The 17,836-nt window shown below is 53.9% G+C and overlaps 3 protein-coding genes across 8 annotated transcripts in view; 2 read left to right on the plus strand and 1 right to left on the minus strand.

The window, feature by feature from the left end:
- The window catches only part of CARM1 (coactivator associated arginine methyltransferase 1), a 39,301-nt gene extending 28,227 nt beyond the window's left edge, over positions 1-11,074 (plus strand). For both annotated transcript variants that reach the window (XM_023523345.1, XM_023523346.1), the window contains exons 5-16: positions 910-1,020; positions 2,095-2,272; positions 4,195-4,285; positions 4,467-4,548; positions 7,924-8,009; positions 8,155-8,244; positions 8,642-8,779; positions 8,864-8,953; positions 9,039-9,151; positions 9,306-9,383; positions 9,667-9,735; positions 9,892-11,074. In XM_023523345.1, coding sequence (XP_023379113.1) covers positions 910-1,020; positions 2,095-2,272; positions 4,195-4,285; positions 4,467-4,548; positions 7,924-8,009; positions 8,155-8,244; positions 8,642-8,779; positions 8,864-8,953; positions 9,039-9,151; positions 9,306-9,383; positions 9,667-9,735; positions 9,892-10,034 — 1,269 coding nt within the window. In that variant the 3' untranslated portion in view covers positions 10,035-11,074. The remainder of the gene's footprint in view (positions 1-909; positions 1,021-2,094; positions 2,273-4,194; positions 4,286-4,466; positions 4,549-7,923; positions 8,010-8,154; positions 8,245-8,641; positions 8,780-8,863; positions 8,954-9,038; positions 9,152-9,305; positions 9,384-9,666; positions 9,736-9,891) is intronic.
- On the minus strand, positions 11,066-15,779 carry YIPF2 (Yip1 domain family member 2). Of its 5 annotated transcripts, none has more exons than XM_023523349.1 (10): positions 15,653-15,779; positions 15,419-15,479; positions 14,883-15,040; positions 14,720-14,800; positions 13,665-13,752; positions 12,346-12,462; positions 12,091-12,257; positions 11,898-12,013; positions 11,625-11,733; positions 11,066-11,513 (listed from the first exon to the last, which is right to left on the minus strand). In XM_023523349.1, the coding sequence occupies exons 2-9, from the start codon at positions 15,447-15,449 to the stop codon at positions 11,667-11,669; spliced, it is 825 nt and encodes a 274-aa protein (XP_023379117.1). In that variant the 5' UTR covers positions 15,450-15,479; positions 15,653-15,779; the 3' UTR covers positions 11,066-11,513; positions 11,625-11,666. The 5 variants fall into 5 exon arrangements, with proteins under 5 accessions (XP_023379117.1, XP_023379116.1, XP_011378604.1 ...); XM_023523348.1 differs by having other exon boundaries at positions 11,625-11,748; XM_011380302.2 differs by having other exon boundaries at positions 11,831-12,013.
- A 59-nt stretch (positions 15,780-15,838) lies between these two features.
- TIMM29 (translocase of inner mitochondrial membrane 29) lies at positions 15,839-17,633 on the plus strand. The gene is made up of 2 exons (XM_011380303.2): positions 15,839-15,982; positions 16,066-17,633. Exons 1-2 carry the CDS (start codon positions 15,889-15,891, stop codon positions 16,752-16,754), a joined length of 783 nt encoding a protein of 260 aa, XP_011378605.1. The 5' UTR covers positions 15,839-15,888; the 3' UTR covers positions 16,755-17,633.
- The last annotated feature ends 203 nt before the right edge of the window (positions 17,634-17,836 follow it).

Here is a 17,836-nt window from a genome sequence, read left to right on the forward strand (position 1 = left end):
TGCCCACCACCATGCTCTGAGCAGTTCTGCTTTAGAGTGCATGCATGTCACCACCAGGAACTGTTACCCTGAGTCCGCTGATGCAGAAGCAGTCAGACAAACCCAGAATGAGGGATGATCCCACACACTAACCGGGACTCTTCCAAGAGCCCACGCCATGGGACCAGCAGCCTTCGAGAGGGCCCCCAGCCGGTCCCCCAGGGTTTGGGCAGCTCACCTGCCCCAGCCCAGCCAGTGGCTGCTTCTCTGGGCAGGCATCAGCCTGCACACAGGAGATACTGCCATCAACACCCCCAACACCCTCTGGACCCCTTTACCTCCTGCAAGGGCTGCAGAGGCCCCAGAAGGACACCTTTCAGCTGTCGAGCCAGTGTCCAGGGTGGCCCACAGCACTCAGCCCAGCTGATTCACAGGCTATGGAGCCCGTGGGGTTGGGGACAAGTAAGCTTTCCTCAGGGGCTCCTCCCAGGGTTTGGGAATCCCCCATGAGGCCTGGGGTCAGGGGCTGCCCCCTCCTGCCTGCTGCAGGGCTCAGAGGTGTCCTTGCCTGGTGAGCGCTCATTCCCCGAGAAACTGTGGGCTCACTTGTGATAGCCAAGTGTCCACCATGCTGCATAGACAGTTGACAACCCAGCCAGTCCTTGAATTGGGTCCGAGAGCATATGATAGTCTTAACATCCTACCTATCTTCAGAAATCTTCAGATCCAGCACCAGGGCTCCCGTGTGCTCCAGGCAGCTCAGAAACCAAGCTGTGGGCAGCTGGCCCACGCTTTGGGAGGCAGGCTGCAGGCCCCAGAGGGTGCTCAGTGGTGTGGGTCTACGGGGAGCCAGAGCCTGGTGATGTGCATATTATTCTGATCATTGTCACTTTACTAGTGTCTTGTTCTCACTGGTCCCTCTTCCCTCAGATTGTTCTTGATGTTGGCTGTGGCTCTGGGATCCTGTCGTTTTTCGCCGCCCAAGCTGGAGCAAGGAAGATCTATGCGGTGGAGGCCAGCACCATGGCCCAGCACGCTGAGGTCAGCAGTCCACTGGGACCCCATCCCGTTCTCGCCCTTCAGCTCTGCCTGCTCCAGCCTGGGGAAGGTGGCCCTGCCACGAGCCCCCAGGACACCTGACCTTCAGATCCAAGGGAACCTGGGGACATTTTTTCTCTCCTTTGGTCTCTTTCCCCAAAACCAGTTGGTCGTGGGAGGGAGAGACTTGCTGGACCTGAGGTGGAATCCCCTCCATGACTGATGGTCACCCCCTGGATTTAGGGGCAGTTTGGGGCCTTGCTTCAGGGGACTGTGTAGTCACACAGACCAGGGTGGGATCCCAAACCTGGTGAGCGGCCTGCCTCTCTGAACCCACTTCCCACATCTTTAAAATATGGGTGGCAACAGTGTTTCATTTCATTAGTGTTAGTTATCATTTTTTTGGTTTTTCTTTTTGCACTGAAACCTTCATTCATAAGGTTCAAAACTTAGGAGCCGCAAAAGGGTGAACAGTGAGGGCGCTCCCCTGCCCACCCCTATTCCCAGCCGCCAGCCCCCTCCCCAGAGGAGAAGGAACATGTCTACAAACTCCATAGAGCTACTGGGTGGGGCGAGCATGTGCTCTTTCTCCGCCCACCATCTCGCACCTGCTCTGCTCCTTCACAGTGTGCCTGCAACTGTGTCATCACGGAGACCTTTCTTTCTCTTTTTCGTGGCCACAGAGCATTCCTTTGCCTGGATGGACCACTGTTTGTTTAGACCGTTACCCCACTTAAGGTGCCCACTGGTCCTTGCAGCACAGATGGATACTGTACTGAACTCCTCATGCACGTGTCACCTCTCCTGTGTGCGATCATGTCTGTAGGACAAATTCCTAGCACTGGAATCGCTGGGGTGGAGGGCGTGTCCCAGTTTAGCTCTGGTAGCTGTAGCAAAGCTTGTCATCCCCATCTCTCTTCTCATCAAGCAGTTGTCCTCACAGGGTGAGGGGTGACATCAGGGTACCATGAGCTACAGTAGGGAAGGCCCTGAGGGAGGGCTGGTGCTGTGGCTGATGGCGGCCAGAGATAGGGTGCCGCCGAGGCTGCGTGTAGATGGAGGTCCTCCCACCCGCAGGTCTTGGTGAAGAGTAACCACCTCACCGAGCGCATCATCGTCATCCCCGGGAAGGTGGAGGAGGTCTCCCTCCCTGAGCAGGTGGACATCATCATCTCGGAGCCCATGGGCTACATGCTCTTCAATGAGCGCATGCTCGAGAGCTACCTCCATGCCAAGAAGTACCTGAGGCCCGGCGGTGAGTGTCCCTGCTGGCTCCGGGCCTAAAGGCCGGGGTCACGCCCACTGGAGTTCTTTTGGGGAGCGCCTAGATGTTGCTCAGTCAGCACAACGGTGGTTCAGCCCCCTGCTGGCCTGTGTTGGTGTCCTGGGTGCTAAGGGCATCTGGGCTTTTGACCCACCCCCACCATGCTGGCTGTGGCGTGGGAACCCTGGGCCCCAGACGAGGCCATACATCTTATCTCCCCAGTCCGCCTGGCCAGAGTACACAGGGGCCACCCTCAGGTCCCCTGAAAGCCTCCAGGCAGCCTTTTCCATGTCGCGCTCTAGTGTTGCAGGGACGATGGCTGCAGGTGTTCTGGGATCTGCGTGCAGTGGGGGCAGCTGTCCTGTGTTCCCATCTGTGGCCTCCCGTTGTGTCGCTGTGCCTGCCTGGCCATGCTCCTGGTTACTGGGCCACTGTTTATACCTGTCCATTTGTGTCCCTGGGGGTCTGTTCCTGGCCCTGAACGTCCGCTAGTGTGTCTGTTTTTAAGTTCAGGTTGTGTATTTTTTAGTACTTCTGCATAAGCAAGGGGTTGTGTCTGCGTGCGTGTGGCATGGGAGGACCTGACCAGGACAGTGGGGTGGGAAGCGGTGCAGTGGCAGCCCTGTGGCAGACGAGTGGGTTGGTCTGTGGGGAAGCATCCACCTCGGGCCTCCCGCCTTTGGTCCAGAATGCAAGGACGTGCCTCGGACTCTGCTCCTGGTGGTGGGAGGTGACTGCCATTTCCCACAGCTGTGACCTCTCCTGGTGCTCTGGAGAGGTCCCGAGTCCCAGGTGTGAGTGTGGGAAACCAGGCTGCCTGGGAAGTTGTCTGGACTTACTCTCCTCCTATTCTGCCATTTGGTGGCTAAGCCTACTGGGGAATGGTGGCCCCAGCAGAATGGGCTCCTCCTTATGGGACATAGGGATGGACGGGCAGCTGCACACTCCCCGCACTGCCAGGCACTGCCCTCTGCCCTGCCTCGTGTGTGTGGCTTTGTCCCATCCCAGGAAGCTCTTTGTGGGGATTGGAAGGAGCTGGCTCTCCAGTTGCTTGCCTTTAGGTACCTACAGGGCCAGGACACTTTCCCATGATGCCCCAGGGGCTAACAGATTCCCCCTGGGCAGGTGACCCAGCTAGTGGCCTCTGGACCAGAATGGAACATTTCCCCTCCCCCACCCCAGCCCGATCCCCACTAGCACCTGGGCCCCTTCCCCCACATAGAGGAAGGAGAGAGGTCCACATCTGGAGGCCAGGTGACGAGGGAGCCTTGTCCCTCTGTGCTGCTGGCCCTGACTCATTTGTTCCTTGAGTCATGCAGATGGAGGATCTTGTCCCTTTCCCATTTCAAGCCATGGGCCAGACCGGGGGTGCCAAACTGCACCCCCTGCCTGCCAGCGCTTGGGCAGTCCCAGCACTGGGGATTCAGCTTACCGCCCCTTCCCCCAGCCTCTGGCCTCAGCTGAGGCTCCGACAGCGTAGCCTGGGGCTCAGGCCTCGTTCTGTCCAGAGCACTTTGTCTCGCTGTCCCTGGCTGCATGTCCATGGATGATGGCGCCTAAGAGGCACTGCTGGCTTATGGAGCAGGGCTCTGGAGACCTGGCTGCATCTTGGGCACCGCTTGCTTACTCCTTAGGCCCCGGCAGGTGCCTTCCTGTCTTCCAGCCTAGTAATGAGACATAAGGACAGACCCTCTTGTCTCTCCAGTTGGCCGTCCAGGTTTAGCAAGACAGTGCATGTCAAGTGCTTACTGTGGCCACTGGCAGAGTAGGTGCCCAGGACCTCTGTGTCGCAGGAATGAGGCATGAATGAGGCTGGGAAGGTCCAGGATTGGGGGTCCTGGGACTGTTTGGAGGCTCTGCCAGGCCCTCAAATGTGTCCCACCATAACACCAGCACCCCTTCCTGCCTCCCAGGAAACATGTTCCCTACCATTGGTGACGTCCACCTTGCGCCCTTCACGGACGAACAACTCTACATGGAGCAGTTCACCAAGGCCAACTTCTGGTGAGTGTGCCTTGCATGAGTCGTCCCTTCTTAGGGATGTCCTGCCTCTTTTTTTGCTCATTCTCAGCAGGACCTGAAAGACTTGGGCTGGACAAGGGCCAGCTGGGAAAGAAGGCAGGCTGCCCCACCTGCCTCTTCTGCTGCTGGTGACCTTGCGGTGGGGGGCGGGGACTTTCTGCAGGTACCAGCCATCCTTCCATGGAGTGGACCTGTCGGCCCTCCGAGGCGCCGCTGTGGACGAGTACTTCCGGCAGCCTGTGGTGGTGAGTGGGGCGCCTAGGGCGCTATCGCAGTTAGCACTGGGCATGGCCCCCTCTGGGATGATGGGAGTGGGGTGTGGGCTTTCCTGTCAGGCCTGGTGTAAGCCTGCAGCCCAGGCGAAGCCACTTACCTTCTCAGCTCTCACTTCAGCCCCTGCACAGAGCTCTCTGAGCTGTTGGGAACAAAGTGGCAATGCATGCAGAGTGCTTAGCACAGAGGAAGCATGCAATACAGGTGAACTGTTAGGTGAATTGATCCTTGGTGTACTGATTTTATTTGATCGATTTTCATTAGAGATTTTTGAACTGATTATATAGACCCACAGTTCACAAATCAGAAAAGTATAAAAATGAAAAACCTCTCCACTTCTGTCCCAAGACATGCAGTTCTCCTTCCTATAGGCAAACAGTATTTCTTGTATATCTTTCCAGAAGTTTTATACAAATGTACATATACATATATATATATATACTTAAATCTTTTTCTCAAAAAACATATAGCATAATAAACATACTGTTCTGTCTTTCTCTGTGGTCAGAGAACATACACTCTATGATTTTAGTTCTTAGAAATTTGTTGAGAGTTGCTGTATGTGGTCTCTTTTTATGTTCTATGTGTACTTGAGAAAAATGTATATTAATCACTTATTTTGTCAGGTCGCAACTGTTAATCATGTTGGTCAAATCTCTGTCTAGTGATTTTCTGATCTGCTTTTCCCATTTATTACTGATTGTAGATTTATTTTTCCATTTAGTTCTGGTAAGTCTTGCTTTATATCTTCAAGACACTACATTATTACGTGTGTACAGGTTTAGGATTGTTATATCTTCCTGTTGGATTGATCCTTTTGTCATTATTAAAAGTCTATCTCGAGTGGTATTTCTTGCCTTAAAGTCTATTTTTTTCTGACATAGTTCAGCTACTCTGGCTTTATATTGGTTAATCTTTGTACAATATATATTTCTCTGTCCTAATTGTAACCTTTTGGTGTTCTTATTATTTAAGGTTTGTCTTATGTAAGTAGTGTAATTTGGGTTTTATTTTTTAACCAGATGTTTTCTTTTAATTAGACTATTTAGACTATTGAAATTTAATGTAATTACTGTCCTTTAGGGGTATAAATATCATTTAACTATTTTTCTATTGTTTCTTTTTAACTCTTGCCTTCTTTCGTTTTAATATGGTATATAGTATTGTTTTTCCCTTTTGATGTCTTTCACTACTTTCGAGAGACCTTCGGGCAGTATCTCTTTACATGCTTAACTCTACACCATTCTCTTTTTCTTCTAAGATTCTAATGACATGTACATTAGATCTTTTCACCATGTCTCAGCTGATTTTAACTCTTCTGTATTTCCATGCTTTTTTTCTCTCAATTGCTTCATTTTCATATATTCTACCGGTTCATCTTCCAGTTCCAGTCCTCTCTTTCCTATGTCTAATCTTATTTCCTAATTCTTAATTTTAGTTCTAGAATTTTATTTTGCTTATTTTTTATTTCAGTTCTCTGTGAAATTCTCTATACTTTTACCTTTTTTTTCTTGGTAAGTGTATATCCATTGTTTTGTTTTTTCTCTTGGTTTTTGGTTCTCATCCTTCAGTCCTGTCTCTTGGTGCCTGGTCATCAGATGCCAGAATGAAAATTTTAGAGGTTCTGGGTGATGTTTTTCCTTCCAAGGGTTTGTTTTTCTTCAGGCAGGTAGCCATATGGATAGATCACCTTGGTCCTATCATGTATTTGAGATATTTGGTGGCTGCTTTTCCAACTCTCCTTGGCTGGTATGTTTCCTGATTTCCCTATAGGGCAGCAGTTCTCAAAAATTTTGGTCTCAGGACCCCTTTACATTCTTAAAAAGAGAGAATCCAAAAGAAATTTGTTAATGTGCCTTATATCTATTGATATACTGTCAATGTATATTGGTATTAAAAACTTAAGCCCAGGAAATTTAAAAATATGTATCCATTTCAAAAGAAAAAAAAAATAGTAAAATCATTACCTGTTAACATAAGTAGCATTTTCAAGAAAAAAACTACGTCCAAAACTTTTCAGCAAGAATAGCAGCATTTTTAATTTGCAAATCTCTTGATGTCTGGCTTAACAAGACAGTTGGATTGTGCTTCTTCATTCCTCTGTTGTGATATTACAGGTGAGTGAACGAATTAAAGAGGCAGAGAATATCTGAGTCTTATTATGAAAATAGTTTAGACCTTGATGCTCTGGAAGGGACCACAGTTTGAGAACCACTGCTTTTAGGGCACAGTTCACAGGGCCCCTCGCCGCAGCTTCCCAGCACCAGATATGCTGCTGAACCTTTTAGCATTTCAGTGTCTCAGGAGTGGCTTTCTGCTTGGTTTCTTGGCCTCTAACCCCCATCCCACAGCTCAGGAATTGGCAAATGCTACAAAGTGATATATGGTGAACGCCCACCTCACAGTCCCACATTTCCCTTTACTTTAGCGCATTGGCCCCTTGAGTCCCAACTGCATTGGCAGCCCTGAGCCCCCACCTTGCTTTCCCCACCCAAGGAGGCTGCTGAAATGTCCCAGCCCAAGGGGAAAAGGCGCAGGCCAGAAAGCATCTCCCTTCTTTCTCGGATCTTGGTCTCCAAAGCCGTGGCTCCTGCAGTCTCTCTCCAGTGCTTTCAAACAACTATTTTATTTGGCTCATAGTTTTGGGGAGGAGTGTTTGTCTAATGAAAATCTCCATCGTAGCTGGGAATGGACAGCAGCACAGTTCTCTAACTAACTGGCCTTTTCATGGACTTGCTTAACACTTTATCTCAGAGATCGTTCCCTGTATGTTCACAAAGAGCTTCTTCATTTTTTTTCATGTCCGCACAGCCTTGTATGGAGGCCAGCGCTGGTTTAATTAGATGATTTCCAGTGTCGCTACTTTAGTTACATGTGTGAGTTTGTACATGTGTACACATGTAGGTTGAACTGGAAGTGGAACGGCTAGGTCTTTAATGTGTATGAACGCTTGTCATTTTGAGAGCTGTCATCTAATTGTCCCCCATGAGGTACCAATTCATCCTTCCCCAGCATATCTAAGAAGGGCAAACTGGTTTGAGCTGAATGGCCTAGAGCAGTAGTCCCCAAGTTTTTTGGCACGAGATCGGTGCTCCTATGAGAGTCTAGTGCCTGATGATCTGAGATGGAGCTGAGGCTGGGGAGTGGCTGTAAATACAGATAAAGCTTTGTTCACTGCCTGCTGTGCAGCCCAGTTCTTAACAGGCCACAGACTGCTACCGGCCCGCAGCCCGGTGGGTGGGGACCCTGGCCTAGAAGGTGTATGTAGCCAGACTCAGGGAGAGAGACAGGATTCCCCTGCTTCGCTGCCTAAGCCTGAAGCCAGGTCACCTTGTGGTCTCTCTCAGGACACATTTGACATCCGGATCCTGATGGCCAAGTCTGTGAAGTACACGGTGAACTTCTTAGAAGCCAAAGAAGGGGATTTGCACAGGTACCGTCCCCTATGCCCCTTCTCCTGGGCCACTGCTGGCTCCCACGGACATTCCACTGTGCAGGTGGGCAGACCCAGGTCTGGGAGTCTGCACCTGCCAACCCCTCTTCAGCTTCCCCAGCAATCACTGTCTTTTGCCTTCCAGGATAGAAATCCCATTCAAATTCCACATGCTGCATTCTGGGCTGGTTCATGGTCTGGCTTTCTGGTTTGACGTGGCGTTCATTGGCTCCATGTGAGTGCAATAGAGCAGAGCCTGCTGTCCTAGCCCCCGGGACCTGCTTGCAATTGTGAACCCCGGGCCCGGCTGGTTTGGAAGCTGAGCTGGGGACCCCTCCAGGTTCCTGTCCCTTCCAAATGGCAGTGAGAGGTTGCCTTTGACTATTGAGGGAGTGTGTTTACCCTGTTGAGTGACTGTCCTTCATGAGATGTGTGTCAGGGTGGATGGAAGCCCCACGGCTGTGGTCCCCTCATGTGTGTTATGTGTGTGTGTGTAGTGGCCTGTGTGGCCAGCCTGTCTTAGCTCCAGGGCCCTGGGGGATCCATGAAATGGGGCAGACACCTGAGGAGAGCTCAAGGTGCACAGGGTGGTGGCTCCAGCCGTCAAGTATGTGCCTGTCCTTGCTCGGCAGAATGACCGTGTGGCTGTCTACGGCCCCGACGGAGCCCCTGACCCACTGGTACCAGGTCCGGTGCCTGTTCCAGTCACCACTGTTTGCCAAGGCCGGGGACACGCTCTCAGGGACATGTCTGCTTATTGCCAACAAAAGGTATGAGCTGCCACCGGGGGCTGAGGGAGGCAGGGCTCCGTTACCCAACTCGCTCATGGCCACCCTCCCTGGCCCTCTCCACAGACAGAGCTACGACATCAGTATTGTGGCCCAGGTAGACCAGACAGGCTCCAAATCCAGTAACCTCCTGGATCTGAAGAACCCCTTCTTCAGGTAGGGTGGGCACTTGGCCTGCATGGGGGGCACCTTCTGGGCCCGCAGCCCCTCTGCCCTGCCCACGGGTCCGTGTCTGCTGCAGGTACACAGGCACGACGCCCTCGCCCCCGCCTGGCTCTCACTACACGTCCCCCTCAGAGAACATGTGGAATACAGGCAGCACGTACAACCTCAGCAGTGGGATGGCCGTGGCTGGTGAGCAGTCACCCCTGTGCTGCTGGGGTGGGTGGGCAGGGTCATTTCTTGGTCACACCTGCCAGAGCTCCCTGGGCAAAGCTGGCAGTTCTGGCTTCTTGCACTCCGCACAGGACACTGTCCCCACCCCTGACATCTCCCTCTCTGGGCACAGGGATGCCGACTGCCTATGACCTGAGCAGTGTTATCGCCAGTGGCTCCAGTGTGGGCCACAACAACCTGATTCCTTTAGGTAAGTGTCGCCCAGACTGGGTGCTGTGGGGGAAGGCCGCCAGGGACGGCCCACGTGCTTGGACCTTCTGCATCAGCATCGCTGTTGTCACCTTTTCCTCTTCCTGGGGCTCCTGGCTGAGGTCCTCCATTCTTCTCTGCCTCACTCTGCCACCGCTGTGTCCACCCTCCCTGTGCCCTGGTGTGAAATCGCGAGTGGGAGCGCCCACTGCGGGCAGAACATGGGCCGGGGCCAGCCGGGGGCGGTGACATCGTCTCCCTTCCTTCCTCCCTCTGCTGCGCAGCCAACACGGGGATTGTCAATCACACCCACTCCCGGATGGGCTCCATAATGAGCACAGGGATTGTCCAAGGTAATGGAGGGAGCGGGTCCCGCGGGAGTGAGCGCTATGACTGCTGGGTGGCCCACCTGCCCTCTCGCCTGCTCTGTCTCTCCCTCTGACTCTGCTGTGGGGCTGGGCGGGCGAGGGGGCTGAGCTGGTCCTCAGTGTTCATGCCCCGCCCCACAGGGTCCTCCGGCGCCCAGGGCAGCAGTGGCAGCAGCTCCAGTGCCCACTACGCGGTCAACAGCCAGTTCACCATGGGTGGCCCCGCCATCTCGATGGCCTCGCCCATGTCCATCCCAACCAACACCATGCACTACGGGAGCTAGGCCCCTCCAGCGGGGACCAGACTGACAGCACCAGGAAACCAAATGAAGACCTGCCCACCCACCCCTCCACCCCGGCGGCTTTCACCCCTGTACTGGAGAAGCCCAAACACCGGTCACAGCCCTCTTTGCTATGGGAACTCGGACACTTTTTTACACAATGTTGCCGCCGCCACCCCTGCCCCACCATCCACCTACATCTTGGCCCTGAGCGTGTGTCGCTGCCGTACTTTACAGAAGATCATGTTGTGGGAGCTCTGTCCCCCCGTGCCCCCGGTTTAACATCTTCCGTAACAGGCGTGTCCAGGCCTGACAGCTGCAGGCCCTGTGGGGCGGGTGGCAAGGCACAGCCGCCACCCCATCCTTGGGCACCTGCCCCTTGCCTGTCTCCAGCAGGATGGCAGTCCTGGCTAGGCAGGGCCTCCCTTTCAACTACCAGGCCTTGGTCACAATGGGCGTGACATGCTGCTTTTTTTAATTTTATTTTTTTACGAAAAGAACCAGTGTCAATCCACAGACCCTCTGAGAAACCAGGCCGGCCGGGCCGAGCCAGCAGCCCCTCTCCCAACTCAGAGGCTTAGTGGTGAGGGGCAGCCCTGCCGGGTCTTCAGGACAGAGTGGGGCCAGGCCTGTGCAGCCCCCAGCCCCCTCCCACAAAAGGGTTCACCTCACACTTGAATGTACAACCCACCCCAGCTGTCGGGAAGGCCCTCCGTCCTTGGCCCTTGCCTCTTGCTGCTGTCCTGTCCCTGAGCCCCTGCGGGTTCCCCAACCTCACCAAAACAGATGGCCTGTGGGCCTGGAGGGGCGGGTCACTGTCAGCCATTGGGGGCAGACGCAGAAACCTCAAGGATCTGTCATGGAAGGAGTCTTTTTTTCCTTGTAGCTAACATTAGGCCTATGTATTTCCCTCAATATTTGTAGATGTTCCAGTCCCTACTACGATGATGGCATTTTGGTCCCCTCCCAGCCTGGGAAGGGGTTTTGCAGGGACCTTTCCCTCCAAAAAATAGAAAAAAATAAACAAGGAAATGTATGTTTCAGCACAGGCAATTTTCTTCTATTTCTGTTCCCCCTTTCTAACACCCCCAAAATCGGATGTGTTGGAGCTGAGGCTAGGCCCTGCTAACTGGGCACCCTGGGTGGCAGGGAGCAGCCACTGCCACATCCTTGGGTGCCTGTCTCCAACAGGAAGGCAGTCCTGGCTAGGCTGGGATGGCCCCATTTGCTCTTCTGCCTGTCCAAGTCAGGGGAAGCAGAAGGCCCAGCAGGTGGCCCATGGGGTGACAACTGCACTGGAAGCTCCCTGCTCAGCCACCCCTCTCCCGCCTTTATATAAATTCTCTGAATCACCTTTGCATAGAAAATAAAAGTGTTTGCTTTGTAAGAAAAGTCTGGAAAGTAGCAGAGTGATCTTGAAGTGTCAAAGGGCCTTCAGCCATTGGGGGGAAGGGCAGGCAAAGGTATCTCCTCAGGCTGGACCTGAAAGAGAGAGACTCCTAGCAGTGGCCCTGTGATGTCACACCCTGCCAGGGAAGGGGAGAGGGAAGGGAGCTGGAAGCCCCTATGCCATAGCTGGAAACAGTTCCTTACTTGGGCCTTCCTAAGTTGCCATGGTCCTCGGCAGGGTGGATATCAGGAGTATGTTTGGAGGCAGGGATGTGGCCTGAAGTGGAGGTGCCACGTGCACTGGAGGCAGCGGCTGGAAGAAATAAAACTGAACCAAGACCCACCTGGGGTCAGCATCAGGGCCAGCAAGCTGACCCCAAGGTCCAGCCATGACCACCCCAGACCCATACCTTACAGCCCATGGCCAGGAGGGCATGGAGCAGCACAACGGCAGACAGCAGCAGAGAGGCCACCAACCTGGTGTCCTCACGGACGATGGGCCACAGGGTGAACACTAGGCCAGTGGCTGACAGTGCCAGAGCCAGCGCCCCAAGGAGCCACTGTAGCCATGGGACAGGGATCAGCCAAAGAACCTGGGGGCGACATGGGCAGCTGACTAACAAGTGTGTTTCCATGGCACCTGCTGCCCCGACCCCTGGGCCGCACTCACCACGGTTGGGATGAAGACAAAGAGCGAGTAGCCGTAGACACACACGGTCTCCAGGAAGGTGAAGGGCCCCACGCGCTCCCGGACACCCTTGCGCCACCGCAGAAAGCCCCACAGCGCCAGTGGCACCAGCCAGGCGTAGCAGTAGATGGTGATGCCAGCCATGGTCACTGCAGGGCAAGGCAGATAGTTCTGTGACCCCGGGGCCCTATGGTGACTCTGCCCCACCAGGTGCTGGGCCTTGCCCACTTTGCTTACCCTTGTGGAACTGGGGGCTGTAGTGGATGGAGGGGTCCCTCTGTTGGGCCAGCACCAGTGTCAGGTTGCCAGTAATGGCCAGGACGAAGGCCAGTGTGGCACAGATCCAGAAAGGGCCTGTAGATGGGGTGCAGTCTGGTTCCAGACCCAGAGCTCCCAGGACAGGTGACTTGTCCTATTTTGTCCAGCCTCCTTCCAAGCCCTGGGCTAACTACTCGACGACGACCATGTGGCGAATCCAGTGCTGGCTCTCAGCCCTCACCTTTCTTGGCCTTTCAACAGCCTTTGATGAAGCTGACCTCCTCTGCCGCCCGCCACTTCACGCTCTTGGTTTCTGTCTCACGTCACTGGAAATTCCTCAACTTCTTTGACTCCCTGACCTCTTTAATGATAGGGAGCCGGCTAGGCCCAGTTCTCGGCCCCTCTCTCCTCACCTCTTGCATGACCTTGTCCAACCTCAGGGTTTTGTGCCACCTCTAGGCTGAAGACTCCCAAACGTCTCAAGTCTGGGTCTCTGCCTGGAACCTCAGGTTTACAGGCAACGTTTCCATGTGCATATCTCCCTCTCCACTCCACCATACTTGCTCTTTCCTCTCAAACCTGCCCAGCTTTTCCCATGAATAAATAACAACTCCATCTTTCTCATAGTCCAGGAAAAAACCTTGGTGCCCTCTTTGGTGCCTCTCCACCACACATCTAGGGAGTTGGCGAATTCTGTCAGCTTTACCTTCAAGGCATAGGCCTAAATCCAACCAGTCCTCTCCCCCCGGGCCAGGCCCCAACACCATCCCGCAGCTGGACCACGGCGGGCACATCTTCCCTGGTCTCCTGTCATCCGCCCTCATCCCCCACAGTGGCCAGAGGGCACCTAAGAACACTTAGCTAAGATCCCAGATCCCTTCTCACCAAAGCTTAGGAGGCCTGTAATCTGTCACCTCGATGGCCTCTTGGCACCTCACTCTGCTCTAATGATAGTGCTGCCCTCTGGTTCAGGTGTTTCTGCCAGAGTTTATACCCCCCTGGAATGCTCTTTCCTTAGGTCTTTCCAACCCCAATCCTGACACCAATAAGGCTCATTCCTTCACCCTTCTCAGAGGGTGACCAACCCATGTAAAGTAGCCACTCTCATCCTGTAGACCAACTGCTTCTCTTCCTAACTCCGTCACCCTCTGCAACCTTTTATGTCTCTGTCTCACTGAACAGTGTAAATTCCATGCTCTCCATGAGTGACTCTGCTTTCTTCTCAGCTATACTCCAGGCTCTCAGTCCCCATCTGCTAAATGAATAATTGAAAGAGCTTAAAGCACAACCTTACTCACCATATAGGTCAGGCCGATTCCGCAGATGGTGCCGTACAAAGTTGTGGCCAGGTCGGGGCAGCAGTGAGCCTTTGATCCGGTCCAGGACCTGGGGGGCACATCCAGGGCCCAGGATGGAAACCTGTCGTGGCTCCTCGCCACCCACAGAGGAAAGAGGCCAAGCTCCTGCCCCGACCTTAGAGGCTCCCTCTCTGCTGCCCTTCCACCTCTCTCCATACTGAAAGGAATCGGCTCTTCTCTCTAGGATTGATAGGCTGTTCGCATGGCCTGGAGGCCTTTCCCCTGGCCAGCCTCCATTCAGTATTCCAGTGTCCCACCACTCTGACAACTTCCAGGCCTGCCACCTTCCTCTTTACTAGGCTGTCCTTGTTGCCTCCCCCAACCCCAGTAAGGAAGGTCAACAAGTCCTGGGCATTTTCCTTCCCACATCTCCAATAGGTCCTCTACTCGGCAGCCCTGGTTTACCATCTCCTGCCCTGGCCTGGGGCCTCTGATGCACCTTCCACATTGCCTATCTCCTTGTTCCACTCAATCCTCTCTTCTCCATGACTCCCAAGAGCACCCCCGGGATAAAACCCAAATTCCTTACCATAGCTCACAAGGCCCTCTGTGATCTGGCTTCTACCTGCCTATTCTCCACCTCTCACTCTCCAACCAGATTGACAGGTAGCTTCTGTGATAGTTCATGCCTTCCCCCATCTTTGGTCCACTGTACATGATGTTTTCTGTGCCTGAAACATACTTATGCTGCCTTCCACTCTGCCCAGCCAAGTCTTCCTTCTCCTTTAAGTCTCAGCAAACTCCTCACTTTCTTGAGAAAACCTTTCTCTAAGTCATCCTATCATGTGCATCCGCTGTATTACCTAAAGCCCGAGTCACCACACCACAATCCTTTACTGCACACCAGTTAACTTCTGCAAGCCTGGGGGGAAGCTCTTGTTCCCCTACATGTGTATCCCCAGCAACCTGCCCAGGGCCTGGTACACAGTGCTCAGTGAATAGGTGAACCCCAAGCGTGACTCCGAGCCCCATCCCACCAGCTTCCCGGGCCTGACCTGTGAGGTGTCCACATCAAAGAAGCTCTGATAGTAGCCAAAGGTCCAGAACCCGGGCTGCTGCTTCTCCTCCTGTAGAAGCTGCACAGCGCAGGCTTTCAGTGCTTGCCCTTCCAGCCTGGGTCAACTGGGCGCTGAACAGAGGCAGAGCACAGGGACTCACCGCGGTCTTGTCACTCTCCTCCACTTCATTCTCAGCTCCATAGCTGCCATCCGAGCCCATGGCCACAGCCACGTGCCCCTGTGGGGTCAGCTCATCACTTCTGCTGGTGGTGGCCGCATCTGGGGTCTCAGCCAGCAGATTAGTGGCTTCCTCAAACTCTATCGAGAACAATTATGGGACACAGGCATGTTTGGGAGGTCAAGACAATTTAGTTTGGCCCATGGCTCACCTGGGGTCCATGACTCTAACCATGGCCACCTCAAGTGTTCTCCCCAATTCAGGGCCCAGCTTCCTCGATTTTGGGGATTTGGGGTGACAAATGAGGGCTGGTTCTGGGATGGAGTCTGATTTGGAGTGGCGGTCCGGGTTTGTGGTCTGAGTTCAGGGATGAAGCGGGCTTCGAGTTAGGGCTGGGTTTCGTGGCTGGGGTCGGGGTTCACAACTGACTGCGGCTCGTGATATGAGGTGGGACCTGGATAGGAAATTCTGGCCAGCGGAGGGAGTAGAAGGTCGAGCCAGGTCGCAGCTGCACTCACCATGGAAAGCCAGCTCGTCGGCCGCTGCCATGGTCGTCCAGGGGCGTCACTGCATCCCGCTCTGAGGACAGAGGTCAATCGAGTCCGCCCCCAACCCCACTCGGTACCCCTCCCGGAGTCCACCCCTCAGCCCCGAGCTTGGTCTGGCGTCTAACCGCACCCACGAGGGCATGAACTCGCCGCCCCTAACCCACAGATGAAAAGGACGAAGCTCCCCACCTGACGCCGTCTCACCTGAGGCCGTCTCTGGCGGCGTGGCCAAGAGTTGCTGCGCCTGCGCGACCCGCCTACTCGCCGTTCAATCCCACTTATCCCAGACAGCAACATCCGGCGACGGTCCGTGTTCTTTCCTCTTCCGATGGGAAACCATTTCCGGCGATATTGGCGCTTGCGCAAATGAGACTCGCGGGGCCTTTTATTTCGAATCGCTGGCGTTTCTCTTCGGAGAACGGACACCAAGCCGGAAGAGGATGGCGGCCGCCGCTCTGAAGAGACTTTGGTCGCGAAGCCGCGGAGAGGCTGGGAACGCGGCAGCCGCGAAGCCGGGCGTGTGGGCGCGGTTGGGTGAGTAGCGGCGAGTGTCAGGAAGCGGTGGGTTAGGTGGCCGCAGCGGCTGAACTCCTGTCACCACGCTTCTCTCCCTTCAGGCACCTGGGCCCGCGCGCTGTTAAGGGACTACGCGGAGGCCTGTGGGGACGCGGCGGCGGCGGCGCGGGCCCGGCCGGGACGGGCAGCCGTGTACGTGGGGCTGTTGGGCGGCGCGGCGACCTGCTGCGCGCTGGCGCCGAGCGAGGCGGCCTTTGAGGAGGCGCTGCTTGATGCTTCGGGGGCCCTCCTGCTGCTGGCGCCCTCCACGCGCAACCGCGACTCAGAAGCCTATGTGCAACGGTTGCTTTGGCTGCGGGGCCGCGGTCGCCTGCGCCACGTGAACTTGGGCCTGTGTTCGCTGGTGTACGAGGCGCCCTACGACGCCCAGGCCAGCCTCTACCAAGCCCGCTGCCGCTATCTGCAGCCCCGCTGGGCTGAGTTCCCGGACCGGATCCTGGACGTGGGTTTCGTGGGCCGCTGGTGGGTGCTGGGGGCTCGGATGCGCGACTGCGACATCAACGATGACGAGTTCCTCCATCTGCCGGCACATTTGCGCGTCGTCGGGTCCCATCAGCTACACTCGGAGGCCAACGAGCGTCTCTTCGATGAAAAGTACCAGCCCGTCGTGCTTACCGACGATCAGGTGGACCAGGCGCTGTGGGAGGAGCAGGTCTTGCAGAAAGAGAAAAAGGACAAGCTGGCCCTGAGCCAGGCCGACTCGCTGGTGCAGTCGCAGGGCCCGAGATGAAACCCAGTGAGGCCTGGGTCCCGATCCGGCTCCGAGCCTTGGCACACTGTCAGCCCGGGATTGCGCAAGTCATTGAGTGAGTTTCAAGTGCACAGTGCCTGAAATAAATTAGAGAGAGAGTATTCCCTCGCTCAGTTTTCACAAAATTAGGGGGCCTGTCTCCCTCTCACATTCTTCCTTGTTAGCTGAAGCCAGTTCGGGGGCTTCTTGGTCTAGCAGTTGGGGAGAGCAGACCGTGTAATGTTTATCACTGCCAGAATTAGAAATGAGCCTTATACATAAGTAAGCCTTTTTCATTGAGCCTCACCGTCCCACTGACTGAGGTATCACCTCTGTCAGGTGACTCCCAAGCTCTCCTAAGGCCATTCAAATTTTTGTCTTAAATTTTGAGCTGCAATGTTTATACTGTCATTTTCATGAGTAACATTTTTTTAACTTTAACTTATTTTGAAAATGGAAAAATAATAGAGACATCCTGTTTTCCCTTCACCCTGCTTCTTCCAAATGATAACATTTTGCATAAGCAATACCAATCTAGAGACTGATGACATTGGTATGACTATTTGGATTGTACAGGGAAAAGTTTTGCAAAAACATTGTGCTTTTTATCATTTGTGTATTGATAGTGATGTTAAATGACTTGGAAGGATAAAACATTTTCTGTTGTGGAAATATATACGGAATTATGGATTCTGGTTATGTTATATTTAAGTAACCTTGAAAACACAGAGTCCTATGGAAAGGAATATGTTCATGTACATAGCTGGTACTTAGCTAGGTTATGGTAATTATACCTTAAAAACTAAACTATTAGAGAAATGAGAGTGACTTTCACCTAGGTGGCCTGTGGCTAGTTAATAAAACCAGAGATGAAACCAGCTTTGTTGTGACATTTATGTTCATGTGCTTCGCGGTTGAGTTTCAGTACTAGAACCTTCCGTTCTATTCGTACTATGAGTGCGCTGGACACACAGTACTTTTTATATCCTTATTTTTGGAAGCAGGGGAGTATCTTCCAAGTCAGCACATCCATTTTATGAAGGAAAAAATGAGGTTCGAAAAGTTTGTTATTTTTCCAAGAC

The sequence above is a fragment of the Pteropus vampyrus genome, unplaced genomic scaffold (assembly GCF_000151845.1).
Source record: "Pteropus vampyrus isolate Shadow unplaced genomic scaffold, Pvam_2.0 Scaffold391, whole genome shotgun sequence".
In the NCBI taxonomy this organism is placed as follows: Eukaryota; Metazoa; Chordata; class Mammalia; order Chiroptera; family Pteropodidae; genus Pteropus; species Pteropus vampyrus.

Bases quoted from the DNA above. Each gene is read 5' to 3' on its own strand.
- YIPF2 (XM_011380300.2), bottom strand. From the start codon at position 15,449: ATGGCAGCGGCCGACGAGCTGGCTTTCCATG. The intron at 12,463-13,664 runs GTGAGTAAGGTT...CCCCATCTACAG, and splicing joins GAATCGGCCTGACCTATATG to GCCCTTTCTGGATCTGTGCC. The intron at 12,258-12,345 runs GTAAGCAAAGTG...CTTGCCCTGCAG, and splicing joins CAGCCCCCAGTTCCACAAGG to TGACCATGGCTGGCATCACC.
- TIMM29 (XM_011380303.2), top strand. From the start codon at position 15,889: ATGGCGGCCGCCGCTCTGAAGAGACTTTGGTCGCGAAGCCGCGGAGAG. The intron at 15,983-16,065 runs GTGAGTAGCGGC...CTCTCCCTTCAG, and splicing joins GGGCGTGTGGGCGCGGTTGG to GCACCTGGGCCCGCGCGCTG.